Consider the following 27426-nt stretch of genomic DNA (forward strand, 5'->3'; position numbering starts at 1 on the left):
CATGATTATAAAGACACTGACCTCTTGTGGTTTTGCGTGGACTTGCACTACAGTCAAGCACAAGGGAATTAATCATTTAATTTCAGTCATGTTATATAATATTACACTGGTTGTAATAAGATTTTCCCTAATTTAAAAAGTGACAAAATTCAAACAGTTCATACAAACCTGCCCCCCCCCCTCTCTCTCTCTCACACACACACACACACACACACACACACACACACACTTGATTCAGCTTTAATGAGTGCTACCAAGTAGCACCTGGTCCTGTCACTATCTAGATGAAATGTAGGCTACCACTGCCATTACGACAAACCAGCGACTATGAAGAAAATGGAAAGGATAGGCTTCTAAACCAAGCCAGAAAGCTCTAGAATAATAATGTCTGTGGATACTGTTCAAGACAAATTATGTACATCAGCTAAGACTCCATCTGTAAAAGAACTAGAACGAATTTTTTACTCTGGAAGAAGGACGGGAAATCATGTGGATGAAGTTTGGCCTAATTTATTCATTGGGGACATGTAAGTGATGTCATATGACCTTAAACCATTTTATGCCAGAGAATGAAATGAAATCACAGTTTTACCTGTGGCCATAAGAGTTTGGTCAGTCTGTCTTTGTAGATTTCACATGTATATTCTTCTATGGTAGGCCTATGTCTTCACTGATTCCCTGTTACTCTATACTAACTTCAGAGACGGTTGATGTATATTAAGGATCTTTGCTAACTTCCAATGATCTCTTTCCCTCTCTGCCACCCACCTTCAAAAAAGTAATTTTGTCATAACGTCATTATTGACAGGTCCATCGCCAATGACCGCTATGGCTTATGGAAGCTGGGCATCACCCATGTTCTGAATGCTGCCCATGGGAAGATGTACTCTCAGGGGAGTCACCAATTTTTCGGGTCGACCATGGAGTACCACGGGGTTCCCGCTGACGACTCCCCATCCTTTAATCTTTCACGCTATTTTCAGTCCTCTGCTGATTATATTCACCAGGCACTGAACTCACCCGGAGGTACAGTTCCCTGTTCCCACATTAGTTAAGCTATTAAAACACTCCCTATTAAAAACATGTGCTCTACTCTGCTCTGATATTATCATTACCCAGCATGTACGCCTCTCCAGAGATCCAGTTTCATTAGTACAGTCTAAGTGCACATGAGGCCAATTTACAGTTAGTTATCCACATACAAGATACTGTAAATAAAAGTGTGCTTTTGCAGATCTAATTAACCATTTTCCATCAAGAAATTACATATCATTACACTTATTTAGAATAAGACAGAATTAAAATATGAATTTTAATAATGGACCAATAAACCAATCCAATCAACAAACAAACACATCACACGCATGTGTTTACATGACAGGATGTGTTTTTTTTTATCTTTTAAATAATGTTTTGAAAGTCACCAATATTTTAGCTCAGACATCAGATATAGTTTCTGTGCTTCAACGTATCTCAGTCAGTCAATCCAACCCCATGTTCTCCTCTGTCCAGCTAGGGTCATTGTCCACTGTGCTGTGGGGGTCAGCAGATCGGCCTCCCTGGTTCTGGCCTACCTAATGATCCATCACCATTTCACGCTGGTGGATGCCATCAGGAAAGTCATGGAAAGCAGGTGGATTTTCCCCAACAGAGGATTCCTCAAGCAGCTCAGGACTCTGGATATGCACTTTGCGAGCAACAATGACAATAAGATTTTCAGTCACACCAAACCGGAATGAATCAGCCCTATAGGCCAAAGTAATGTACATCCAGTGGCTTGCGCCAAAAGAACACTCAGTTTGTGTTTATGGAAAACACACAGTGCAGCTTCTGTGACTAGTAAAAACAGTGTTTTCTCCACAGCCTACAAGGTTGTAAGCCTAAATGTAACATGTTTGTAGATTTGCTATCAACATCAACTTTTAGACTGTTCACAACACATGGAAATCTTTTGCATATTGGTCACATTTTATGGTGTAACTATTTTTATGTTGTTGTATCACAGCTTGTGGTCATATCATAGGAATTATACAGTCAAAGCTTGGCTATTTCTGAGCTATACAGTGACAGACATACTCCACCAATGCACAGGGCAAGAGATCAGGATCAAAGCGCCACAGTGACATACCAGTGACACTCCAGGGATACAGTCATCACGCTCACAGCAGAGGTGACAAGTTCTGTCCTTTGAAAGGACATATTGTGTCATGTATTTCACAGAGATATAAAACCTCCCAGCTGTCAACCGCTCCTTCAAACGGAGGGCTGCCGGGACCAAGCATCAGGCTCTGTTTATCTAAAAGATATAAAGTTCTTAATGTAATCTTTCGTAAATCTTAATAAGTATTTACACGTTCGCATTGATTGACTCCCACCATCCAACAATTAGTCACACTGAGTGCCCAGTGGGGTGTTGGAGCCACGGGCAGGGGGACGGCTAGTCCGTCATTGCGCCCTGTCAATGGGAAAGAGTATACACTGGACGCTGGACAAGACACTAAATTGGGTATCCCTCCAGTGAGCGTAAACTAACACCTGTTCGTAGCTGTCAGCCTGAGCGAGAAGATATGACAGAGGCGGCCGTGACAGAATAAACGGAGAAGCTTCACTGGTTTGGCGGGCTATTGGGCGCCAAAATGGTAGCTCAGAAGGACCACAAAAAGGAATATCTCACTGTGAAAGACCTGGAGAAACTTCTAGATTCTTGCAAGCTGGATCTGCATCAGATTGATGAAGTGTGGCCAAACTTGTACATAGGAAATGTGTAAGTTTTCTCTTTTGACTCTCTCTCTCTCTCTCTCTCTCTCTGTGTGTGTGTGTGTGTGTGTGAGTGAGTGAGAGAGAAAGTGTGTGTGTGTGTGTGTGTGTGTGTGTGTGTGTGTGTGTGTGTGTGTGTATGTGAAACATACTGTAAATCTAAAAATGTGCATGAATAAACTTAGTCTGTGGCTTGTTGAGAATGGATGCGTAATATCTGGCTTGGAATTGGAAAGTCTTAATGTTCCATAGCAAGAGACTTTCCTTGAGTTGAAAGATTAATTATTTCAGCTTGACATTTTAAATTTTGAACAAAAACACATGGACCACTGGAGTTTTGAATTCTCGTTCAGAGGTATGGGAAAATATTTATTGTTCCCCTTCATTTGTTTCATAATTTAGTTTAACACAGTCTTCATTCTGTCTCCTGTCTTAACAGATCCATTGCCCAAAACAAGACTGCCTTACAGAATTTAGGTATCACACATGTGTTAAATGCTGCCCACTCCAAAAGGGGCAGTATTGGAGACCAAAGATATTATGGCAACAACTTTGTGTATTGTGGTATTCCAGCAGAGGACTCCACTCACTTTGACTTGGACGAATACTTCCGACCAGCTGCTGATTTCATTCACAAAGCTCTAAAAACACCCGATGGTAAGGCGCAATAAGTATTAACTGGTGCCTTTACCCCAGCAACTAAACACAAGGTAACTTGCCAACAACACATTTCACCAAAAGCCTAACCACAGACAGCTGCCCTCAAGCTCATTTAACACTCTCTGTCTCCGAAAACCGTCTGCACAAAGAGTTTCAGCTCTGGAACCAGACGTTCTCTTTTGTGCAGGCAGGAAAGCACTTGAACTTGAAAGTTGCACTGTCATCCAGTTTCTTCCGACTCTCCTGTCTGTCCGGGACATTTTTAGCCCGTGCTATCAAAGCCATTGTCATTCCATTCACACAGGAGGCTTAGAATTAGGTGTCTTACCTCTTAAAAGTGTAATTTATAACGTCCGTCCATGGGGCCTCTGAAGTGTGGCTTCTGCTAAAAGGACTGCAAGGCGGCCGCTGGATTAATTTGCCAGCCAGGACTTGTCTGCAAGGAGACCTTACATGAACAAAGGCAATGAATTGTTCAGGCTATTTTTATCCCAGAAGCAGAGGGAATAACGGGCCGTGCTTTTGTGAAGTGGGCAGTCATGTATGTTATTAATAAGATGAAGGGGACTAATCCTTGGCCCCTGATTTTCCCTCTTTTCCCTTCTCTTCCTCACTTAGGCTCACGCTAAATTCTCCCAAACAATTGCGTGTCCTTCTTTTCTGACTTTTTCCTTTCGCTCCTGTCTCAAGTCTGCTCTCCCTTTCTTTGTAATCCCTGTTCCTTGGCCGGACAATCCCACAACACTCTCCTCACCTCTGCTCCCCGTTCCTCTCACCACTCAGTGTCCTCTATTCTCCTCTGTCCCACCTCTGAGAGCATACTGTGTGCTGTCATACTGTAGATCCAACTCAAATAGCTATAATAGCATTTTCTTAATTTAATGAGCAATCTCTATGATCAAGCAATTATGTTTGTTTATTTTAGACCTTTGAAAAACAGTGGCAATGTCAAAGATCTAAAGTGTTTTAATTTACATGTCTAACCAATTCACATGTTGATGATTGTACATGCTTATACACATATCTGGGCCTTCTCTCTCCTACAGCCAAAGTTCTGGTGCACTGCATCATGGGATTGAGCCGGTCCTCCACCCTAGTGCTGGCATACCTCATGCTCTATCACCATCTGCCCCTACGCAGGGCTCTCCAGAAAGTGGTCAAGAAGAGGGCCATCTACCCCAACAGAAACTTCCTGGCCCTGCTACTGGATCTGGACCTGCAGCTCAACCGCAAAAAAAAGACCTGCGTGCTCCTGTGATGGCGGTCGGCTGAGAGCTGCCCACTGGACTTTACAGGAAATATATGACCTTTATGTCTGTTTTTTTTTTTTAATACCCAAGCTGGAGTGCATTGAAGTCATGGTGACAACTAGTAACATGGTGGTAGGAGAAAGTCTGAGTGGTTTTCAATATGCCCATAATTTTACTGTGAAAGATTTCTGTTGATTCTTTATTGTTGTTGTAGTAGAAGTGATTAGGTTTCTGTTTCTCATCTCTTTTAATAATTGTTTTCCTTTTGAAAAGACAGATAGAGTTACTGCAGTGCAAAAGGGTTGCTCCCTATGGAGGAACCTTTGGGGGTGTTTCTGTGGTATTGCAGCTGTTGGAAGAAGTTGCAAAAGATGCTCTGTGTTCAGGGAACAAACACTTTGACAAATGTAAAAATGTGTCTGGCTTCACACACCACACACACACACACACACACACACACACACACACACACACACACACACACAAATAGGGTGAAAGTCAAGGTCACAACTCCCTAGTCTTTAGTCTTAAGTTCAGCTGTAATGTTATTTTACGTCTCCAAAATCACTAAGGCAACATTACCTATGTAACCAAGAGGACCAAAGCCCATTTGAAGAGACAGAGTCTGTAATAAACATGGACTTTCAATCAAAACATTCATTTGGTTTCTTTAAACAACATATAAATTGCAAATGGCAGTGTTGTGTAATATGCAATAGCATCATTATAGTATGCAGTAAAGAATGTTGACAACCAGCAGCTCAATCAAGTGATGGCAATGTGACATTTTCTTTAAACATGCATGTAGGATAATTAGGCCTAGGTTGGTGATGTCGTCTTAATGATAAATACAGCTCACACAGTGATGTGGGCAGAAGGTGGACAGAATCTGTGCATATTTAAAATGATCTGTCTTATTTTTAAACTTAGCTCGACAAGAATGAGGTCGGCTATTTTGAGACATCTGCGGCATACGAGGGGGCAGATTGGAGAGTAAGTGAAGATGAGTAGAGAGAAAGTGGAGGAAGGGGAGGGGGAATCATTTCTTTGCCTAACGAGATTTTTTTTTCTTTAAAAAAAAAGGGTGGATATTATTTCTTTCACTCCAATAAGAAAGTGATAAACGCTTGCTGGTGAGGCCTGTTCTAGCTGCGGTGTTCTCTCTGCCAGCTCACATAACCTGGGGGGAATGCGAAAGATGTTGCCAGAACAATTTTGAGCAGTGATTCAGACGTTAAAATAGAGAAAGCTGCAGGGCAGAACGTTCCCAGCGGTGCCTGCACAGAACTTTCTCCTGTCAAACCGTAGCTCCACTAAATGAGAGATCTTGACAAGCCGCCACATTTAAGGCAAGTGAGAGTGTGCCTGGGACTTGCTTAACTATTCTCTATCTTAAAGTGTTTACTCTTTAAAGGGCTATCAGTGCAATGAATGAATCGCTAATTATTCATTGCCACTGTGGTGTTAAGTGTGTTGTTGTTGTTGTTAGGAATAAATGAGAGTCAAAAGGTAGAGTCCTCTCTATATTCTATTGCTCTTTTGTTACTGTGTAGGCAGTGAGGTTTCACTCCCACGTCATCACCCATATATATATATAGATGACATATTTATGACTTAATGGAGTTTCCATACATTTACAAGACTATATGAATGATGTTTGAGGTCTGTTTATGAGATTTAAAAACTCTGTACTAGGTTGAATCAAACTCTCCTCAACTTTCATGCCTCTTATATAAAACAGTGTTAATGTGTATGCAGAATATTACTCTTGATTAAATTAACGTATGTAGATGACCTTTAGCTAACGCAGAATCCGCTTGATCAACTTAAATAATGAGAAGCTGCAAGCGGTGTTGCTATGATTTGAATGAATACTAATGAATTATGTTTTACATTCCAATTAATTTATAATGTCATTAACAAACAATTAATCAAAGAGCAATTAGTTAATGTTTTATTAATGATGAATGCTTTAGTTAATGGTCGTAAAACAATTAATAGTATATACACATAATTGATTACAGTTTTACTTTTATGTGAAATTTGACACCCTAAAAACCTTGTATACTTGTTCAGTAGCATGAAAAGGATCAAAGACAAACAACAGAACAGAGGGGGAGCCAGAGACATGAAACAGGAGAAAGTAAGAGAAGCAGGGGGAGAGAGGGAGGAAGAGAGAGAGAGAGAGAGAGAGAGAGAGAGAGAGAGAGAGAGAGAGAGAGAAATGAAGTAGGAAAGCAGCTTAGCCTGAGGGAGATGAAAGTGTGACAAGTGCAACAGCTCTGCATGTGGTCCCGCAGGAACAGTCCTGTGTGTGTATATCAGTGTGTGTGTGTGCGTGTGTATATGTGTCGCAGGAACAGTCCTGTGTGTGTATATCAGTGTGTGTGTGTGTGTGTGTGCGTGCGTGTGTGCGTGTGTATATATGTCGCAGGAAGGGTCCTGAGTTTTCTGCTACAACACAATATTTTTATGGCACACACAGGAAAGAGTGTGTACAGGTCTCTCTCTCTCTCTCTCTGTGTGTGTGTGTGTGTGTGCGTGCGAGATAGAGAAAGAGAGAACGAGAGAGTGTGTATGATAGAGAAAGAGAGAGAGAGAGAGAGAGTGTGTGTATGTTACGAGGTGTCCTTGTAGAAAAACTGTGTACAACCTTACACATGAACCTGTGTAGCTGACACAGGCAGCAGATTCAGTTTGATCTATTTCCATTTTTTCCCCCAAGTGTGTGTTCATTTTGTATTATACTTCATACAGCCTCACAGCCATAGGGGGGTTTACACGCCAAGATAGATAAATCCATCAAGCACAGGCTAGTGAGAGACGCCTGGGTAAGCTGCACCAAATTTAGCAGAGGTCATTACGCTAACGGACAGCTTGGGTTTCGAAACCCTGTTCCCATTTCGGAACTAACAATGCATTTAACCTCACAGGCTGAGCAGACCCTCTCAGCTTCGACCACAGCCAGTGACTTTGAGGTTTGAGCAGTACAGAGCAGCCACTCACAGTCGTGTCCTTTTCTAAAAATGGGGACAATGTCTAATTTCAGAGCATAAGCGAGCTCCCATTATGGCAGGTTTTGAGAGAGCGGTTGTGTGTGTGTGTGTGTGTGTGTCTGCATGCATTAGTTTGATTTGTTTTTCACAGGACAACTAACCCGTGCATCTCCACAGTGTCAACATGTTGCCAAAAAATGTATCTGTCAAATGTAATAAAAAGTGGGTTTGTTTTTCCCCCTTGTGATAATGTGGGTTTTGTACGTGTGTGTGTGTGTGTGTGCTCCACTGTGATTGTTTTGAAAGGGGGAGCCTCCTGAAGAAAACAGTCCCATTCTCTTGTGACATCTGAAACATAATACAATTCACAGCAGGAGCTTCAGTAAGTAGGTGATGGTGAGACACATGAAATATTGTTTGTTAAATCCCCTGCCTTGCTGCACACTGTGGAGCAATGAATACAAATATCATTGTGAAAATTATGATCAGCAGGTATAAAGTGCTTATTACATGCATTAAGTGTGTAGACAAGTACAATGTTATTACAGTTACACATAACATAAAACATAAAATAGGCATTCCTGTGTCGGGAAACACCAAGTTCTATTGAGAATTTTGTTGCATATTCTGTAACATAAGCAGCAGTCATACAATGTAGTGATTACATGATAAGATAACATTCTTTTCAATAAGCATCCTAATGTGCTACCACTGAATAGAAGGCTATGAAAACGGTATCCCTCATTGCGACAGATCTGCAATGAATAAGGGATCGTTTCTAACAAGATACTGTGAATGTTTCATTAAAACCTCATTGTTGAGAGTCTCTATGAGATTGAAATGATAACTTCCTCTCAAAGAAGTACTTTCAAAGAGACCTCCATGCATCAAGGGGGGAAAAAAAGAGTGATTGATCTACAAGAGGAGCAAAACTCTCAGCCGTCATTATAAAAAATCACCCATAAAATCAATACTGTACAGAGACTTCAGCACACCTGTCTGCTGTTATGTCACATAAATGGCTTTTATATCTCAAATCTGTGTTCAAAAGGGTCTGGTGCGGTGTGGAACTCAGGCAGAGATGCCCAGAGGTGCTGGCCCCTCAGCGGGCACCAATGGCGGGGAGAATGGCTACGAGACGCCCTCCGCCTCTGACCTCCAGAGACTGATGTGGGTGAAGAAGGGCACCAGCGCCCACATGGATGAAGTCGTGCCCAGGATTTACATCGGAGACATGTAAGAGAAGTGCATGTGACATTCACTCTGCATGACCGGCATCTCACAATGCAGCAGACTCATTCAGAGATCCTGGGATAAATGTTTACCTGAAAGAAAAAGGTGGTTGTTTTTTGGTTTTACTTGGTACAACACTTTGGTGGCTCTCTTGACGACATAAAAAGCAAGCATTACTTCTCTGAACAAGCAGGTGGTGCCATTGACACTAACAGCTACAGTAAATCTATGTGTGGAAAATTTCAGTCAGAAAAATTATACACATAAAATGATATAAATTATATTTATAACAGGATCATTTGTGTAATAAACTGTGTACATACATTATCAGATGATACGACCTGTGTATGCATGCATTTTAGGCATGACTAAAATTTGAACAAACACTTTTAATAAGCTTTTGGCCAGAGCTCACAGCCTTTTTGCCAATTAATTTGCTGTTTGCACACCAGGTATGCAGCCAAGGACAAGCGACAGCTGCTGGGCCACAACATCTCTCATGTGCTGAACGCAGCGCACGGCAAGTACAACGTCAACACGGGGGCCAGCTTCTACAGGGACACCAAGATCACGTACCACGGCGTGGAGGCCTTTGACATGCCCTCGTTTGACCTCAGCCCCTTCTTCTACTCGGCCGCTAAGTTCATCAAGAATGCCATGGACACACCAGGAGGTAGGTTTTGTGGGGTCATGACCTTTGACACTTGACCTCCTACTGACATCATCTGGAGTTTAAATCTATATATCACACGTGCATATCTACAGTGAACGGACCCAATAAAATGGAACTCAGTTCATTTTTATTACAAATAATTAAAAATAGGATAATTTGAGTAATTTGAGCACTGTACATTGTAATAATGACTACAGTGCTGTTTTGCTTTTAAGAATTGATTGATAGAAATGTAGTAAACTTAATCACACTGACCACATTTCATAATAGATTTCTTTTCAAATTAGTCACTGTTCTTTCTCTCCACTTGTAAAACTGTATATGATTGTACATGGTTAAAGTTTTCGTACATGTATCCCATAACTGATTGTCAATCATGACCGATAGCTCCTGTTTGAGTTTGAAGTTTACAGTAGGGTCCAGAATATGGAGCACCATCATTCAAAGTCTGTGTTTACTGGATTATGTGTATGGACCCTTTCAAGAGAGTTCCATTATCAGCATCATAGTTGGCCCCACAAGACTTCCTTTTGAACATTCCATATGTTATCTTAATGTAGAGGAAGTAGATTGGGGCCCAAATAGAACGTTCAAGCATTGTTTTTGTTTACCTTGTTGAAAGGGTCCATACATCAACTTTAACACCTACACCTCCCCTCTCTGTGTCCGTGTATGGACAGGTAAGGTGTTTGTCCACTGTGCCATGGGCTTGAGTCGCTCCTCCACACTGGTGCTGGCCTTCTTGATGATCCATGAGAACAAGACCCTGCCCGACGCCATCAAGGCCGTGGCCGAGAACCGGAACATTTGCCCCAACCACGGCTTCCTGGAGCAGCTCCGGCAACTGGACAAAGAGCTGTACAGCCAGAGGAGAACAGGAAACGGTGTGTAGTGGACTAGAGCATGCTGGGAAGGGACCGGACAGGCCAGGAGGGCATTTAATGAACTGCAGACGCTTCATGAAACAGTCTTTGCAACAACAGCTTGTGTCCAATAGTCTGCATCCGAAGCCCAAAAGTGGTGTGTTTTACTGTATTTGTGACCATATTTGAACTCTCAGTCTTGTGATATCACCGTCTCTTCAGGGCCTATTGTGGTCACTGTCAGTTTATATACGTGAATGTACAGTATATGAAGTCTTTTTTGTTTATACTACATTGTCTTTTTTTGTTTACACTATATTGTCGTGTTAACAGCTACATTGGAGCTAATGGAAATTTTGGCACTCCGTTGATAAATGATTGTGTGAGAGTTCACACTGAAGACACAAACACATCTGCATTGGGGGGCTTCTTAGAGTGCACGCGGAAAAGCAACTTGGCCACCGCCGCCAGCGTTGCTCCTCTGAAAGCCAGCTCTGACCAGATTCTCAGCTGTGTGCGACAGATTGGAACCCCTCCTGTGTCTCGCTCGCTGGTTTATAATTAGCTTCCTGCCAAAGAGGCAAACGCTGTCCAGAAATAAAAACACGCCACGGAAGCAGCAACTCACGTCCGTAGGAGGTAGACATTTGTGTTGAGGAGGAGGAGGAGGAGGAGGAGGAGGAGGAGGAGGAGGAGGTGGTGAAGGAGAGGGAGGAATAAATCTTTTGAAAAATAAATAAGGTATGTTCAGTGTGGGATTTGAAGAAACAAGTCATATTATCTATTTTGCAGAATTTCCTGTCAGATAAAGACAATCTCAAATTAGCATTCACTCTAACTTAACCTTTTAAACAGTGCTGTAATGACTCATTGTTATTTAATGTGAGCCAACAGTAGCTGTCAAAAAGAGACAATAGAACAGGAAACTGTCACCAAGACAGAGCTCTTGCAGATATCTGCAAGATAACTGAGGACACCCAGTCCACCCAGCCGTTATATCTTCCTGTTATTTTTGACAAAAGATTTTCTCTGATAAGAATGAACAAGGCCAATGGCCCAAAGACTGGCGAGCTGCAATACACACCTCCAAGCATCTCAGAGCTGTTGAGTCTCCTCTTGAAGAAAAGACGACCAACTGGCCCCTTCAATGAAGTCTGACCTAGAGTCTACATCGGGGATGCCTATGTATAAATTACTGCTTCGCCAGCAAAATAACTCTTTCAAGGCACCACACACCATTGGTTATACATTGATCAAACACAGCAAAATGGCCACTTCAACACAACTTATTACTGTTAGACTCTACAAACTAATCACATGTCCAGATGGATTTCTGGTCCCATGATCAGTTAAAGGTGCAGTCTGCAATTTGGCAAAGGTTGATATTTGTGCTCAACAGCCAATCAAATGAGACCGCTTGCCTCTGTGCTCCTGAAGTAATCTGTGGTTTCCCTAGAGTCGTGTTAAGAAGGCAAGACAGCAAGCTAGAGAACTGTGTATAACATAATATATCTCTGAGACAGTTCACAACAGGCAATAACTAAATAAATAGCAGTTCAATAGATCTCCAAACAGGTCCTTCCAGTTCGGTGATGTGTGGTTGAGTCTGATCACCGTTTCATTCATCTCCGGGCATCTGGGACCGTCATGTTCATTACGACCCCCATTGATTACAACAATAATCAAGATGTGTGGGGACTCCTCGCAGAAGCACTAACAGGTGCACGAGCAGGCAAGCCAAGATGGCAGAGGAAGTCCAATTACCACATTAAGACAAACAATATCCACAGGAAACTGGCAGTTACTCCACGATAATCTGGGCCTCCGTGGATCGGATTCTGGCTTGGCGAATCCATAATGGGATATGGCAATTTGGAGCATAATGTGATATCCATTATGGCAAATCCATGATGGGATCCTATGAATCCATGATGAGAATTGAACTGCTCCATAAGTGTAAATCAGTCTGCCACTGGAGGGAGATAAGTGAATTGCACGGTGTGCTATTCAGCATGCTATGGGTACAGAATCACAACAGACAGAAATCAGAGCCTGTATGTGTATGTGTATTTTACTATTGGTCTCTTCAGGCACACTGCTCAGGATAAAGCCTTGCTGCGGAGTCTGGGTGTGACCCACGTTGTGAATTCAGCAGATGGCCCGGCGCATATCGACACTGGACCAGGCTTTTACATGGACACCTGTATACAGTACCATGGAGTGGAGGCGCCCGACAGTAAAGACTTTGACCTCAGCCCTTACTTCTACCCAACGGCAGATTTCATACACAGTGGCCTCTCACAAGGGGGTAAGATTGAAAGTGAATATTTTTAGTTGTTGAGGGTTTTCCCCATCATGTACGTTCAAGTATGATCAAGGAGTGTCTAGGCAGGAGTTTTATGAAGCATAGAGCACTTCACCAAAAAAAACCTTTAACATGTCCCGTTTGTACTATACTTACTCAACACACCGTTGTGCTCTGTAGGTAAAGTGTTTGTGCACTGTGCTCGAGGGATCAGTCGTTCGGCGGCGCTGGTCTTGGCCTACCTCATGATCCAGGAGAGGCTGTCGCTGGCCGAAGCAGCAAAGGTCGTCCGCAAACACAGGAACATCCTCCCGAACGCCGGCTTCCTCAGCCAGCTCTGTTACCTGGACATGACCCTAACTCTGGAGAGGAGCACAGAGAAATGATGGCTTTGAACCACATTTAAATATAATATAATATAATATACACATATATATTTATATATACACACACATACATTAGATAATATAATATAATATAATATAATATAATATATTATAATATATATATACACAGTCATACATTAGATTAAGTGTTATTTAGTATAATTTGAATTTTAGTATATTCTTTATCTTCTACTGTCCTTATTGCTTAGTTGTGTTTTTTGTAGTATATACTTTTAATTACTTTTTTCTGCTGTTAGTGAACGTGTGTGTGATGTCTGTATGCTACTGAGACCTTGAATTTCCCCTTGGGGATAAATAAAGTATGTGTGTATGTATGTATGTATGTATGTATTTATGTGTGTGTGTATGTGTGTGTGTGTGTGTGTGTGTGTGTGTGTGTGTGTGTGTATGTATGTATGTATGTATGTATTTATGTGTGTGTATGTATGTGTGTGTGTGTGTGTGTGTGTGTGTGTGTGTATGTATGTATTTATATTTATGTGTGTGTGTGTGTGTGTGTGTATGTATGTATGTATGTATGTATGTATGTATGTATGTATGTATGTATGTGTTTATTTATGTGTGTGTGTGTATGTATGTATGTATGTGTTTATTTATGTGTGTGTGTGTGTGTGTATGTATGTATGTATGTATGTATGTATCTATCTATCTATCTATACATATATCAACATTTTAAAACATACAAAAGGTCTGTTGTGAATACACTTTATATAACTAGATATAGATAATTCAAAATCAATTAATATTCATGCGCCTCCATATTTTAATGCACCATCCTGGATCTGTTTTCTATTTGTTTTGTGTGTATTTGCTATGTGAAAAGCTTTATAGACCTTTCAAGAGGTTTGGTTTAGAACCAAAGAGAAGATGTTTTTTGTGAAGATAAAATGAGGGTGTTTGATTCACTGTCATTGTTACTTTGTGTTTTGTTGTTAGTTTGAAGAACATCTCCCCACATTAAACTTAGCGTTTGTTTATTCCCCACCTTTGAGAGTTGCGACAGCACTAAACGGATCCATTATCTCCTCCTTAATGAGTGTTTCTGACTGCTGACAGGTTGATAACACGCACTCACACGCAGTTGCACTCTCGAAGAGATCACAAAGAGTTATTAACGGAGTATTAATTTATTCTTCAAATGCTCGTCTTCCTCTTTCTCGTGTTGTTTGTTTCATTTTTTATTTTTCAAAATTAAAATCAAATGCGGTGCACAGCAGAGTGTGCCTTTGTGCAGAATCAGGTCATCCTTTGAAAAGGCAAGATGAAATAACAAGATGAAGCCATCTCGCTTCGCCGCAGTGCTGTTCTCCTGAGCCCAAACGCAGACGTGAAGCTGCCACAATAAAAGGATTTGAATATCAATTTTAATGATTACTCCACCAGGCTGAATGACGACTGGGGTGAAAGATACGAACGAAGGGGGAACGGTGAGGAAAGGAGGGGAGGGGAGAGGAGAGAGCTGATCGTTTTGAACCCTGCGTCTGCCAACTGAAACGATGCATGCTCTTTCAGTCTCGAGACAGAAGCAGATAATCATCACAGCATTTGCACTTCTATGGCTCACATAAGGGGGAACTTTAAAAGCTCAGAGAGTGTAATACCAGCTTGATAAAATGAGATTATGATTTCATGCATCTGAGTCAAATTGGTAGCTCTCTGTGGCTTCACAATAGGGGTGTACCTTCCCTTTCAATCCTGACTTAAAGGGGGACAATTTGAAAAGGAATAAAGTGATGGAAGATGGCTTTTTTCTTCACGGGACATGATGGATCTTGTTAAAAGCCTCTTACAGAAGACAAACAAAAGCTGAAGTGCCTTCATGAACAGCCACCCCATCAGCCAGTTCTTGTTAGCTGCTGATTTTGTATCAGTGCTGGGAATCTTGCACTGAAATATGACAGGAACACAACTGTAAAATACAGGCCAAATTCTCGGTCGAAAGGCATACTGCGATTGAATGAAAAACAGTCTTGTGGTGCTGAAAGATGAGTGCACTTCTGCATATATTTCTACCATATAGGTTCCAAAGAGAAACATGGTCGAAAGCAATACCATCTCCACACAGACAGGGGTGAGCAAAGTTCAGTGCCAGCAGTAGTTTTAAGTTTCCAGCTCGGTGTTTAGATTCTCAGTCGGGATCGTGCTAAGTGCCTACCCGCCAGGGGAAAGTGGAACAAGACTAAAAATACCACCCAGGCTCAACGCCTGTCAGTGCGCCTGTCATATGGTCCTGCCTCCGCGGGTTCTCCGTTTCCAGAAAACAACCCAAAGAACAGTTAGAACTGGGGGCGACATAAAAACAACTTTGATCTGCACATATTAGATGACAGTCAGAGGGAAAATAGGAGGACTGACCACTGGTAAGTCATTCTCTGAGAGACAAATAGAAAGCCTAACTGGACCACATGAAGGACAAACGTTCTTTACTGTCTGATTAATGTGATTGGTACTGGGGAAAATGGTTTCAATACATTTAATATATATGCTTTCGATGCAATTATGGAAAGGCCCATAGTCTTGCTTGCACTAAATTCAGGATGCTGGCCTCTGTTAGAAAGATATTTTGCAATGCCTCTGTGCTGCAGTGTTACTAACAGATACAGTGGAGAGGGGGTAAAGGGTTAAAAGCATCATGGAGGGCATGACCTTCACCTTCACAAGTGGCCTACAGCTCCACTTCACACACGTTAGCAATAGCAATCCTAGGAGTAAACTGAACAGCACACAAGTAGGAAAATACCATTGCCGTTCTACTCAAAAGAACCCAATGAGAGAGCAGAGTTGAACCAGAGATGACTTTGCTGGGAACAGTCTTCGGTGAGGAAAGACAGCCTCATGACTTCTCTCACTCGCAGCTCAATGCCTGGCAAGAAGATCAAGCTTCCGAAGCCGCCCGCGCCCACGCCGGAGGTGGAGGAGGAGTACGAGACTCCCGGAGGCTACGAGCTGGAGAAGCACCTGACCCATGGCAGCGTCGCCTACACGCACGTCAATGAAGTCTGGCCCAACGTCTACATCGGGGATGAGTAAGTCTGACTGCTTCACTGGCTGCCTGTCTAGCGGGGGTGCGGGAGGATGAGATGACGGCGCATAAAAAAATCATGTCAGTTTTTAATAGCGTGTAAAACGATTCAGACACAGTGTGGACACACACACAGGGAGGAAGAAAATTTCCATCTCAGGTCATCTCTCTGATTCATGACTCTGAGAAGAAATAGGATCAAGTAAGAATAGAAACACTCCTTGTCCTGATTGACAAAAAAATGTAGAAAATTCTGAAGTGATGCTGAGGAATTCCTTGAGGGCTTTAAATCATATTCATCTTGTCTACCATCAATCAGGAAATTGTTCAGGAGAACCAAGAACCTTTGGGCCCACCTGGCCTCCATGTGAAGTCAGTACCTGTGTTGGCTGCATTTCTTTTTGGTTACAGGGAAACAGCGAGGGATCGCCACGGCTTGCAGAAGAAGGGCATCACCCACATATTGAACGCTGCTGAGGGCACGTGGAACAGCGTGGACACGGGCGCAGACTACTACAGCGGCATGAACATAGACTATTATGGGATAGTAGCAGAGGACATACCATCTTTTGACCTGAGTGTGTACTTCTACCCTGCAGCAGAGTATATCGACCGTGTCCTAAGCAATCCAGAGAGTATGTTGACGACCGATTTGTCTTCTTATTGAGGGGAAAGTTACTTTAAAAATTGACAAGACTTGTTAATGATCCATCATCAATTGATAGATCGATCATATCAAACACCTTGCATTTTTAGCCTACTGTAAGTGATCAACATCTACCTAGTGCTATGAACTCAAGGATACTTCATTGACTGACTGCATCTTCTTAAGTCTCATTTTGTTTTACAGACAAGCTTCTGGTACATTGCGTTATGGGAAGAAGTCGGTCAGCCACACTCTTCCTGGCGTACCTCATGATCTACATGAACATGACTGTGGTGGACGCCATTGACAGGGTGAAGAGTTACAGACGCATCATTCCCAACTGGGGTTTCCTGAAACAGCTCCGCGAGCTGGACATGCATCTCCACGAGCAGCGGAAAGGAGGGGAGGAAGGGAAGACGGACCCCAAGGAATCTCCCAAGACTGTCAAGAGTGATGAGCAGAAAACTTAAGGGGGCGAGGGGGGGGCAGTTTTTCCAAATCCCATCTGGAAAAATAAAATAGAAAATCACCTCTGTAATAGAAGTGATGACAAGTTGATGGGCAGTTTTTTTCCCCCTTCAAAAGTAGTGGGATAAATATTCACTGTCATTACAAGCTGAGGCAGCTGAAAGAGGTCCCTTTTTTTCCCTGGACACAAACAAGATTTTGATCTTTGCTACCACCCACTTCTGCTGGGCTTTCTTACCCACACAAACCGACACCATTAAGCAGTGATTCACTCTGTGCATGTGGGCAGCAGCTTTCATGCAAGTAGTCAAATGGATTCTAATAAGGACCTCGCTATCTGACCAAAAATGGAAGCGTTTAGGGCTTAGTGGCCGATTAACGCTGATTACATCCAGGATCTGGCAGATAGTGTGAGACACCAAAAAATCATTGAAATACAACCCAAGAACAGCATGATCTAAAAAGCCTGCCAGAAAACACAGCAAAATGGGCAATACGGGCAGGAGAAACTGAAGATGCTTTCATCACTCTCTGTGTTTTTTCACTCTGTTTGCATCAATAAGCAAAGGCAATCTGGACTCCATGTGAGATGATGCAAATCCATTAACCATATGAGCTAATCAAAAAGCTCAGGCAGCACACATATACCACCAAATCTATAGAAGGGAAGAAGAGAATGGAAAAACAGAAGAGAAGGGGAAGTGCATGGTTGATCATAATTTATTTTACGCTAAAATGTACAGCATTTTGCTTTTTATTCGACTGACTAAGTGATAACTCATAAATACATGACTTGTCGTTGCGTCGTTATCTGTACATATAACCAGGATTGCCCACCCCGACCCTCTGTCTCCGTTGCCATGGTACCAGTCACTCTGTATTGGTACAAAGGCTACAAAAAGAGTGATATAAACAACACAAATACAAGTCGCTTTTTACATGCAGTTGTCTGTTAGCTTCCGTTTGGTCTATTCACAGGCTCTACACCACATTTATGTAAAATAGAAATCCAACATTATTTTATAAAGATAGAAAACAAATCTACACATGGAATGAAAGTGTAAATTCCAAGGCATTTTTTTGTAAAATATCAACTTTGGACTAAATTAGGTCTCTATATTATATTCATTTACTTTCGTTTCGTGAGATCTGTCTACATTTCGAAATGTTTTGGAATTGAACTGGGTACAAACTCTGAAATATATGTGTTTTTTATTACTCTGACACATCAGTCTGCATTATAAAACAGAAAGCTGCCGTGAAGAAATTTGTTACAAAAAGAGTTCAGAATTATACATACAGTACATATCAATAAAACCTTTCAAACACAAAAAAAAGCAAGAACGAAAACAAAACAAAAAAACAAGGACCAAGTTTACAGGGGCATTTTCTTTTTTGTACAGTATCAGGAATTAACAAAATATAATTTGTCATCTTCTTTCCCCGGACCAGGGAAACCTTGTGAAGGCCCAACATTTTAAAAATGGCTTGCTATTAAGCACGACACTCGTACAGTACTACTTTGAATGCACTGTCACTAACATAGACTCTGTAGCATGCTAATCGTCACTTTGCAAAATAAGTCTGAATAATTTAAATGTACAAAGGCAAAAAGATTATGGTACAAACGGACTTTTCAGCACTGTTTGACAGGTCGGCTGGAAAAGGCCATGATGTCCGATCGCTCCGTCCGCAGCAGGCACATTTCATGGCTTCTAGGAAGCTGCTATGAGACGGTTTTGCCCCTGAGGGGATGGGACGGGGGTCGAAACTGGCCAACACCAGCCCCCTCAAGTCCCAATCCCCCCCCAGAAGGCTATTAATTTTTTTTTTTTTTTTTATTACCATTATTAGCTTTTTATTAAGTAAGGCTTCCAATTTCTTTTCAGAAGAAAGAAATAATAGCACAAATGCTTTTCTAATGTCAAAAATAACTTTCTCTGTTTAATCTTAATTTTTTTTATTTATTTATTTACTGTTGATTTGAAATTTTTGCATTCCTGCCAAGTGCTGGTTTTTCAGTAACTTCAATGGGTAACGACTCAGAGACAAACAGAAAGGCAAAAGCAGTGCATCTCAAGACCATATGGACGTGTGTGTGTCTGTATGTCTGTCTCTGCATGTGTGTGTGCGTGCGTGCGTGCGTATATGTGTGTGTCTGAGTAGGCTTCAGCTACCGCCTCATGAAAGATCCTTTGAGAGACTGTTTGGCTATGCCCGTGGTCATGTAACCGTGGTGACCGGCAGCGGCCGCCGCGGCAGAGTACATCACGTTGCCATGTGGTGGCGGCGGGGCCTGCATTGTCTGCTGCGGGTAGGGCTGACCACCCATCATGCCCATCTGCATAGGGTACTGCGGCGACTGGTTCATGTAGGCGTGGTTGCTGTGGTAACCGCTGTTCATCATGGGCTGGCTCACGCGGTAGCTGTTCATGCTGTTGAGCGTCGATACGTTCATGGAGTTCATGGAATTGTAGGCGGCAATGTTCATGCCCATGTTGACGTGCCGCGGCATGGCCGTCAGCGTACCGCTAGGCGCCTGCATGGGCACAGACACCTGCTGTTGCTGCTGGTGGTGGTGATGGGGGTGGGCATGGGGGTGAGGGTGGGCGTGCGCATGGGCATGAGCGTGGGGGGGTGCATGGTGGTGCGAAGCCGGGTGAGGGGGGTGTGCCAACGGGGTAGACTTTGACCGGGCGCTTGCGTGACTCTTGGCAGAGGAGGATGCAGAAGCGCCACCGCTACCACCACTGCTGCCCCCGCCGCCCACCTGCGTCTGGATCCTCTGCGATGACGGAAGGCCCATGCCAGCTGCCGCTGCAGCGGCGGCCATGTTTCGCTGGAGCATTATGGGAGGCGGGGTGAGGTTGGGCGTGGGGGGCGCCTGGGGCTGAGGGGGCCCGCCGCTACTCGGGGGAACGCCGTGACCGTGCCCGAGCTGCGAGGAGAGCGTGGGGCCGCTGCTTGCATAGGAGCCGATGGGGTGCGGAGGCGCCGTGGTGTGGCTGAACGGGTGCTCCATCAACGTGTTAGTGAGCTGCTGCAGCTTGGCCAGGCTGAACGTGGCCGACGGCTGTCCATAGGGTGCGCTGTACTCGCCGGGCGCGGCCATGCGCTCGTACAGGCTCAGGCTGGGGCGAGGAGGGTGGGGGCCCCCGGAGTCCCCGGACATCTCGGCCAGCTGCATGGGGCTGGAGAAGTTGGAGGACAGGCCGCACTGCTGCTGGGGGTGGTGATGGAGACTGTGCTGCCCGTGGCTGTGCCCGTGGCTGTGCCCGTGGCTGTGCCCGTGGCTAAGCACGGGGCCGTGTTGGGCACGTTGGGCGTGGGCGGCTGCTGCCGCTGCCGCCGCGTGCTGGGCGGAGGAGTGCTGCTGAGCGTGCTGGCTCAGAGCGGCAGCAGCTGCGGCGTGCTGCCGGTGCGGAGTCTGGGGCGACCCATGAGTGTGGTGGTGGTGGTGAGCGAGCTGACCGTGTTGAGCCGCCCCCCGCGTCGGCATGTGTTGCTGTCCGTGCACCCCACCGTGCTGGGTCTGCGTCGGGTGTGGAGCATGGAGCACTTGCTGCTGCTGCTGTTGCTGTGGACCGTGCTGACCATGCTGGACAAGCTGGGGGTGCTGACCGTGGGAGCCATGTTGGCCGTGTTGGGTCTGAGACGGGTGCGGATGTGGGGCATGTGGGTTGTGAACCACGTGTTGTGGGTGGTGCGGGTGCTGAGGGTGCGACGGGTGGAGCTGTCCATGTTGGCTAAGGTGACTGTGCGAAGTGTGCTGGCCATGCCCGTGCCCGAGCGGTCCCCCGTGGCCGTGCTGCGGATGTTGCCCAGCGTGCGGGCCGTGCTGGGGGTGTCCTGCGTGGTGCGGGCCGTGCTGGCTGTTACTGGGCGGCCGCTCCACCACCACCACGCAGCCCTGCGGCGACTTCACGCTGCTGATGCAGTGCTGTGGCGAGCTCAGGGTGCTGCGGGCTGCTGCTGCTGCTGCTGCTGCATGAGGCCAGCCATCTGCTGGCTCACTGCACAGCTACCGTTAGGCCCCAGGCCACCGTACGAACAGCTGCTCTGGTTCGGGCCCCCCGGACCGGATGTTGGGCCGCCTCCTCCTCCCGCCCCTGCTCCCCCGCCCAGCGATGAGTCGTAACTGCTGGGGTTCTCGTAGTTCTCCGTGGTGCTCTCGATGCTGCCCAGGTCGCTGAAGCCGCTGTCCACCACCTGCTGCGAGTGGTCCGACACCGACGGCAGGTCCATCATGGGGCTAGTTTCCATAGCCAGGGAGGGGGCAGATATGGTACCACCACCAGTGTTGCCGCCTCCACCTCCCTGTTGCTCGGGACTTATCTGGGTGTAGCTGGCAGTTTCCAGGATGGTGATGGCAGGGCTGCAAGCGGAGCGCACCGATTGGCTGGGGTGGGAGGAAGGGACGGAGGACATGGGGCTGCTGCGCTCCGACTGCGAGTAGTCGTCCAGCGCCGCGGCGTGAGCCGAGGCAGGTGCAGGGCTGCTGCCGCCACCACCTCCGCTGCGCTCCAGCTGCGCATACGTCTGCAGCGTGTGGCAGGCTTCCTGTGTCTCCACGCAGTCAGCGTACAATCCGCTCTCCTCCTGACGATCGGCCTCCTGGGTCAGTGACTGCACCGCCTGCGCCGTCTCCGAGTCTGTCTCCGGGCAGACGGAGGGGGGATTCTCCTGCATCGGGGGACTAGGCGGGGGCCGCTCGAGTTCCTCAAGCTGAGGTGCATTACAACCTGGCTGGCTCGCCAACTCTTCCTCCTCCTCCTCCTCTTCTTCGTCATCTGGTTCAGATTCCGCAGGTGGCTCAAAGTTGGATATTGCTGGCTCATCTGGCTCTGGAATACCAGGACTGCTGCAGGGGGAGGCTGCCGTGCTGGTGGGAACGACTGGTTCCTCGGGAGGAGGGACTGGGCTGCTCTGCTCGCTGGGAGCTAAAAAATCTTGAGCGTCGTCTGCGGACTCCTTTGGACTGCTCGCCTTGGCCGGCACCTGTTCTTTCTCCACCAAAGCGGAGTCGTTGTGACTGTCGTCTTCGTCATCGGCGTCCCGATCCTGCTCCTCCACACGACTGGGCTGCTGCTCTTCTTCCTCTTCCTCATTATCCTCCTCATCCTCACGATCATCCTCTTCCTCCTCCTCCTCCTCTACTCCTCGCTCTGCTGTAACCCGGGCGGACACATCTATCCGTTCTGCCACCACCTCCTCCTCCTCCTCCTCTTCTTCTTCTTCGTCATCTTCATCCTCCTCTTCCTCATCATCATCATCCTCCATGTCATTCTCTTCATCCTCCTGCTCTTGCTCTGGTGAAGCCACAGACTGCTGGAGCTCGTCCTCCTGGTCCGGCGATTCCTCCGGTGATCCTGGCTGACTGACAAGGGGCCGGTCCGGGCTCTGGGGCTCCGAGCGCACCCTGCCCGCCTCCGTGTCAGTCCCCACTGACCCCGGGCCCATGCCGGTCTCGCTGGCCTCCTCCGTGATGGTCGGGGGCTCCAGCAGGTCATGGCCCCCAGTGACTCCACCCCCAACCCGGGGGTCCTCAGCGGGGATGTGGTGGTCCGCCTCCAGGGGCGTCTCAGGTGGGGTGTAGAGGTTGAGCTTGAAGCCCATCTTACACTCCTTCTTCAGCCGCCACTTCGGGGGGCCACGCTTGACGCCTTTCGGCCAGCCCTTCTTGCGCTTGACCGGGCGGGGGTTCCCCACTTTCTTTGGGACATCAGAACCTGCAAGAAAGAATGAGAGAAGACAGCCCTCGTTAATTCACTCAGACATGGCTATATTGCGGCCCCATGGCTTGCATGCAAAATTCTGAACTTTAAGCCTTACTCTCCAAGTTTACACAAAAGTCATTCTAACAAGTCTTTCTTCCAGGAAAATGGCCGACAGGATATTCAATTATGGTTTGCCCATCATCTTCTTTTTTTTTTTTAACTCTCCCACTGTAAAACCCCTATTGTGACACAGGAGAAAGAGCGTACTCGAAATGAACCAGAACCCTATTACTGTCAGACAATGGAAGTCTGCTGTGAGGGCTTAGCAGTGTTGGCTCAGTCAGCAGGGCGAAAGAAAGGAAAAGAACAAGCCTCATAAAGTATAATATTTCAGAACATGGAAAAAAAAGAAGGTCAAATTGCCTTCATTCCGATTGTCGCGCTCCTCACTCTTCACCAGCCTCGGCCGACCCCTGCGTCTCTTGGCCGGACGTACGATGAGAGTCTCCATCTCTTCGTCTCTGCGGTGTAGCTTCACCTCCTCCTCCTCCTCCTCCTCCTCCTCCTCCTCTTCTTCTTCGCTCATGTCTCCTAACCGCGCCGAGCGCTCCAAGAGCGGCATGGGCCTCTCGTCCTCTGAGTTCTCGAAGGGCTCGTTCAGGACCTCCGTCGTCTCGGAGATGGTCTCCGTGGTGACGCTGCTGTTGATGCGTTTGCGCTTGCGGCCACGCTTCTTCTTGAGGGCAATGGGTTTCTAAAAAAAATAAAAAATAAATAAATTGTATGAATCTGTGAGCTGTTGCTTAGCACAGAGTGACAAGCAAACATGACACTGTAATTGTACCCTTAGCTCTCTCTGTGAAATGCTTTAGAAAACCCCAAAAATGATACTTAGCGAGAGTTCAAATTGAGGGTTCAAGCTGTGGCCTCATTACCAAGCCCTAAAACTCTTGAAAAGTCAGAGAAGTTGAAAAAAAAAAAGACGAAGGATACACAGAAAAATAGCAAAAGCGCTTGAAGCTAACCACAGTGCTTGGGCAACTCTTCCTCTCAGCAGACTCCTGCCTCCTTTTTGAAAGCCACAAATGAAGCACAACCAAAACCGCAAGCCATTCTACACAAAGCCGTCAACACACACACCACACACACACACTCTCTCTCTCATCATGAGTTTGACTAAACACATGAAATGCTTTTGCTTATTTTTGCAGTTACACTTTTATAATCTTTTCAAAACAATACACGACGACAACAATATACGGTGCATAACCTTAAAGGAAACAATCACTTGCTAAAGGAACATCACCATCACAACATGCTATACCGCCACAGGCACTAGATGGCAGTGTTCCAGTTCCCAGACAAAACTGTTGTGACTACTCTGAAGGAGATGTAAACTCTCAAGTCAAAATACATCACACACACATTCGCACACACGCGCACGCAAACACACACGCACACACATGCGCACACACAAATATTTGGTCTAGCGCAGACTGAATGCCATTAATAAATGCAGAAGACCAACAGTGTTGATTTAAGGCTACCGGGAAGCTTGGAGGAGGGAGCGGCTGCAGGAACCCAAAATTGGAGGGTAAAGAGAGGTGACTGCTATTTGCTTAACGCAGTCAAGCAAAATCTCAGCTAACAGAGAAGCGCAAACAGCGATGATGGCAACCACAAAGACACGTTTAAATAAAAACATGCCATGAATTTTACTGGTTAAAGCATCAGTTAAATAAGTATATCCATTTAACCTCCTAAAGCCTCGAGTCAAATGGATTTTCTACTTAAGGCTTTGAGAGGTCAATTTCACATCAACAATAATAGCAGCTCTAAACTGTGACAAATGGAAATGGACAACGAAATAGAGTGTACATTGACCCATTTACAGTGATTGCTCACAAAACAATCATTAGTGTAAAAAGCTTACATTACATCGGTCTTGTTATGCTAAGACATCCGGACATGTTAGTTTGCTCTACTGAAATTACACCTGGGCTTTCTTAAAAGTACATGGGGGTCCACTTGCGCTTAACATGCTAAATGTTAAATTCTCCACCAGAAAACGTTGCTTGTCCGTGCCTGAGAAAACGGTTTCACCCAAGCTTAGATCCCTTAAATTCAGACTCTTTAGAATATTTAGAGCTTCGATGGAGCCTCACCTTCCTCTTGCCCCCAAACATGGCCTGCGCCTTGGTAAGGATGGGTGGAGAACTATCATACTCTTCATCCTCCTCCACCTCGTCATCATCATCATCATCGTCTTCATCCTCGTAATCATCACTGTCATCATCCTCGCTGTCGTGTGTGGACGAGCGGTGAGCGGAGGACCGGTGCGGGTTTTTGCAGCGCACTTTGGCCAGAGGCCGGCGGCCGACATGGCTGTGGCCGCCGAAGACGTCCCTCTCCTCCTTCTCCCAGCAGCTGGCTCGAGCAGTCAGCCGCTCCGCCTGTTAGCGAGAGAGAGGAGGAGGGGGGTGAAGACGGAGAGCAAATGTTGGGAAAGAGAACTCGATGAGCAAATCCCTTTGAGAGGGTGAGAGAGAGTGCGACAGACAGACAGACAGACAGACAGACAGACAGACAGAGAGAGAGACAGAGAGAGGCACGGAGAGAGAGGCACGGAGAGAGAGGGGCGTGTGTGTGTGTATATATGTGTGTGTGTGGCAATGATTCCTACATGCATAAATATTCAGATGAGCCTTTTTAATAAATGTTTCCCCTAACCAGGGGAGATTGCCGAGTCTTGATTAGATGCTTGTCATAGCGAGGGAGTCGTGTTAAACAACCATGGGAAGATCGTGTTTCATGGAAGATTTAGGACTAATTATGATGCGCGAGCGGATGCGAGCAATTTTGCACATCATTAGACATTTACCAACAGCGCCACACGCCTAAACCTCTAATGGTCTCAAACTAATCAAACTAAACAACACTTTGCATCAACGACAAAACAAGTGGGAAGAAAAAACAAGAATTCCATAATAGCCGTGCTCTATGCAAAAAGGATTCGTTTTTTTCGGGACGTTGTGATTTAAAAGCAGGTGTTGACGCGTGGTGTTTAATATGAGGATAAATGCAATTAGCAGGGAATGTTGTACGCCCGCTCATAAAGGTAATGAGGCAAGAGTGTCTATAAAAACGGGGGCCGGGCGTATGTGGGTCTTTGTTTATGCTTCCAACGTAAGGAAGTACTTTGATGTCGGTGCTGCGGTTGGTCTCATGAAGCGTTTTGTGAGGTGACTCAGGAGTGTTTTGTGGGTTAAGACATACCAAGTGCGCACACGAAGACATCAAAATGTGAGTGTGTTTGTGTGTGTGTGTGTGTGTGTGTGTGTGTGTGTGTGTGTGCGTGTGTGTGTGTGTGAGGGGTGTGTGATTACTCTGTGTGATGATGGCCTAGGGCCGAAACACATACGTTTAAGACATAGTGCAGTAAAGACTAATCGAGAGCTACATGTAGCAGTTTTCAATGTTGTCTTTTTCCAACTCGCAACCAAAGAGGGATTTTATTTTTTGGAGTTGAGCAGGCCTGTTCCTGTGTGTGTAATTACAAAGACTCGGTGTCTGTGTTTTTTTTATTCCTGGGTAATACATGCTATACACATACTTCACAGGGTGTGTGTTTGTGTGTGTGTGTGTGTGTGTTTGTCTGTTGCATACGTACATCCATCTCTGCCTCGCGTTCTTCCTCTGACAGCACGGCGTTCACTGTAACCGTGGGCGACCAACGCAGGTAGGCGGGGTCGACCTCATTGACCCGTGGGCAAGCTCTCAGTCGCTCCATGTGTTCATGGATTAGGTCATCTCGCCGTACAATCACAAACCTGGACAAATCGGATCATAAGGTTTCATCTACTCAATGGCTACAATTCAACTGTACAACAGCACCACATCTCTCAGCCATCACCATTTGCAATACACAATATTCCTTTCCCTCTTTTAGGTGCAATCCAAAGTATATATGGTGGTGTTTGTATAAGGGCAAGGGAGGGTTGAAGGGAGTGCATTCAACACATTCCTATAGAAAAACATTAGTCTTTCTTGTCTGGGTCACGACACTTCTTTGCTAGCGGATAAGATTGCTGATAGACTTGCCCGACCCGGTGAGCCGACCCTCCTACACACACACACACACACACACACACACACCTGCCGTGGCGCCTGTCGATCATGTTGAGCTGCTGTAGCGTGGCGGCAATGTCGTGCGGGCACATGCCCGTGGCGCGACTCAGGCCCTTGACGCTGAGGCATCGGTCAGCCAACGCGGCCAGCTGCTCCAGCAGCACGCTGCGCCAGTAGGCCACGTAGGACAGGCGGCCCAGATCTGATAGCGGCTTCTCCGGGGAGCCTGCCTGTCCTTCCCGCCGCGAGAGAAGGTAACCTGGACGAGAAGGAGGAGTGAGAGAATGATGGAAGGGAAGAG

General features: G+C 45.7%; 5 protein-coding genes across 5 annotated transcripts in view; 4 read left to right on the forward strand and 1 right to left on the reverse strand.

The window, feature by feature from the left end:
- The first annotated feature begins 328 nt into the window (after positions 1-328).
- On the forward strand, positions 329-2116 carry LOC125287729 (dual specificity protein phosphatase 13-like). The gene is made up of 3 exons (XM_048233721.1): positions 329-527; positions 809-1026; positions 1513-2116. The coding sequence occupies exons 1-3, from the start codon at positions 385-387 to the stop codon at positions 1737-1739; spliced, it is 588 nt and encodes a 195-aa protein (XP_048089678.1). The 5' UTR covers positions 329-384; the 3' UTR covers positions 1740-2116.
- Positions 2117-2244: 128 nt separating this feature from the next.
- LOC125287730 (dual specificity protein phosphatase 13-like) lies at positions 2245-5321 on the forward strand. Its single transcript, XM_048233722.1, has 3 exons — positions 2245-2764; positions 3197-3414; positions 4464-5321. The coding sequence occupies exons 1-3, from the start codon at positions 2637-2639 to the stop codon at positions 4673-4675; spliced, it is 558 nt and encodes a 185-aa protein (XP_048089679.1). The 5' UTR covers positions 2245-2636; the 3' UTR covers positions 4676-5321.
- A 376-nt stretch (positions 5322-5697) lies between these two features.
- Positions 5698-12684, forward strand: LOC125287731 (dual specificity protein phosphatase 13-like). The gene is made up of 6 exons (XM_048233723.1): positions 5698-6016; positions 7970-8045; positions 8715-8899; positions 9349-9569; positions 10250-10453; positions 12523-12684. The coding sequence occupies exons 3-6, from the start codon at positions 8745-8747 to the stop codon at positions 12564-12566; spliced, it is 624 nt and encodes a 207-aa protein (XP_048089680.1). The 5' UTR covers positions 5698-6016; positions 7970-8045; positions 8715-8744; the 3' UTR covers positions 12567-12684.
- Positions 12685-15300: 2616 nt separating this feature from the next.
- LOC125287103 (dual specificity phosphatase 29-like) lies at positions 15301-17947 on the forward strand. Its single transcript, XM_048232603.1, has 4 exons — positions 15301-15504; positions 16000-16170; positions 16578-16801; positions 17017-17947. Exons 2-4 carry the CDS (start codon positions 16004-16006, stop codon positions 17280-17282), a joined length of 657 nt encoding a protein of 218 aa, XP_048088560.1. The 5' UTR covers positions 15301-15504; positions 16000-16003; the 3' UTR covers positions 17283-17947.
- Positions 17948-17982: 35 nt separating this feature from the next.
- LOC125287102 (histone acetyltransferase KAT6B-like) overlaps positions 17983-27426 on the reverse strand; it is a 30879-nt gene continuing 21435 nt past the window's right edge. The window contains 6 exon segments of the mRNA XM_048232601.1: positions 17983-21268; positions 21271-23009; positions 23421-23751; positions 25163-25450; positions 26668-26827; positions 27153-27384. Coding sequence (XP_048088558.1) covers positions 19454-21268; positions 21271-23009; positions 23421-23751; positions 25163-25450; positions 26668-26827; positions 27153-27384 — 4565 coding nt within the window. The 3' untranslated portion in view covers positions 17983-19453.

The sequence above is a fragment of the Alosa alosa genome, chromosome 22, assembly GCF_017589495.1.
Source record: "Alosa alosa isolate M-15738 ecotype Scorff River chromosome 22, AALO_Geno_1.1, whole genome shotgun sequence".
NCBI classification, from domain to species: Eukaryota; Metazoa; Chordata; class Actinopteri; order Clupeiformes; family Clupeidae; genus Alosa; species Alosa alosa.

What these genes read in the sequence shown, in the direction of transcription:
- LOC125287730 (XM_048233722.1), top strand. Translation starts at nt 2,637, where the DNA reads ATGGTAGCTCAGAAGGACCACAAAAAGGAATATCTCACTGTGAAAGAC. An exon ending in AACTTGTACATAGGAAATGT is followed by an intron (nt 2,765 to 3,196) that starts GTAAGTTTTCTC and finishes CTGTCTTAACAG; the next exon opens with ATCCATTGCCCAAAACAAGA. An exon ending in AGCTCTAAAAACACCCGATG is followed by an intron (nt 3,415 to 4,463) that starts GTAAGGCGCAAT and finishes TCTCTCCTACAG; the next exon opens with CCAAAGTTCTGGTGCACTGC.
- LOC125287731 (XM_048233723.1), top strand. Translation starts at nt 8,745, where the DNA reads ATGCCCAGAGGTGCTGGCCCCTCAGCGGGCACCAATGGCGGGGAGAAT. An exon ending in AGGATTTACATCGGAGACAT is followed by an intron (nt 8,900 to 9,348) that starts GTAAGAGAAGTG and finishes TTTGCACACCAG; the next exon opens with GTATGCAGCCAAGGACAAGC. An exon ending in TGCCATGGACACACCAGGAG is followed by an intron (nt 9,570 to 10,249) that starts GTAGGTTTTGTG and finishes GTGTATGGACAG; the next exon opens with GTAAGGTGTTTGTCCACTGT.
- LOC125287729 (XM_048233721.1), top strand. Translation starts at nt 385, where the DNA reads ATGTCTGTGGATACTGTTCAAGACAAATTATGTACATCAGCTAAGACT. An exon ending in AATTTATTCATTGGGGACAT is followed by an intron (nt 528 to 808) that starts GTAAGTGATGTC and finishes CATTATTGACAG; the next exon opens with GTCCATCGCCAATGACCGCT. An exon ending in GGCACTGAACTCACCCGGAG is followed by an intron (nt 1,027 to 1,512) that starts GTACAGTTCCCT and finishes TCCTCTGTCCAG; the next exon opens with CTAGGGTCATTGTCCACTGT.
- LOC125287103 (XM_048232603.1), top strand. Translation starts at nt 16,004, where the DNA reads ATGCCTGGCAAGAAGATCAAGCTTCCGAAGCCGCCCGCGCCCACGCCG. An exon ending in AACGTCTACATCGGGGATGA is followed by an intron (nt 16,171 to 16,577) that starts GTAAGTCTGACT and finishes TTTTGGTTACAG; the next exon opens with GGAAACAGCGAGGGATCGCC. An exon ending in TGTCCTAAGCAATCCAGAGA is followed by an intron (nt 16,802 to 17,016) that starts GTATGTTGACGA and finishes TTTGTTTTACAG; the next exon opens with ACAAGCTTCTGGTACATTGC.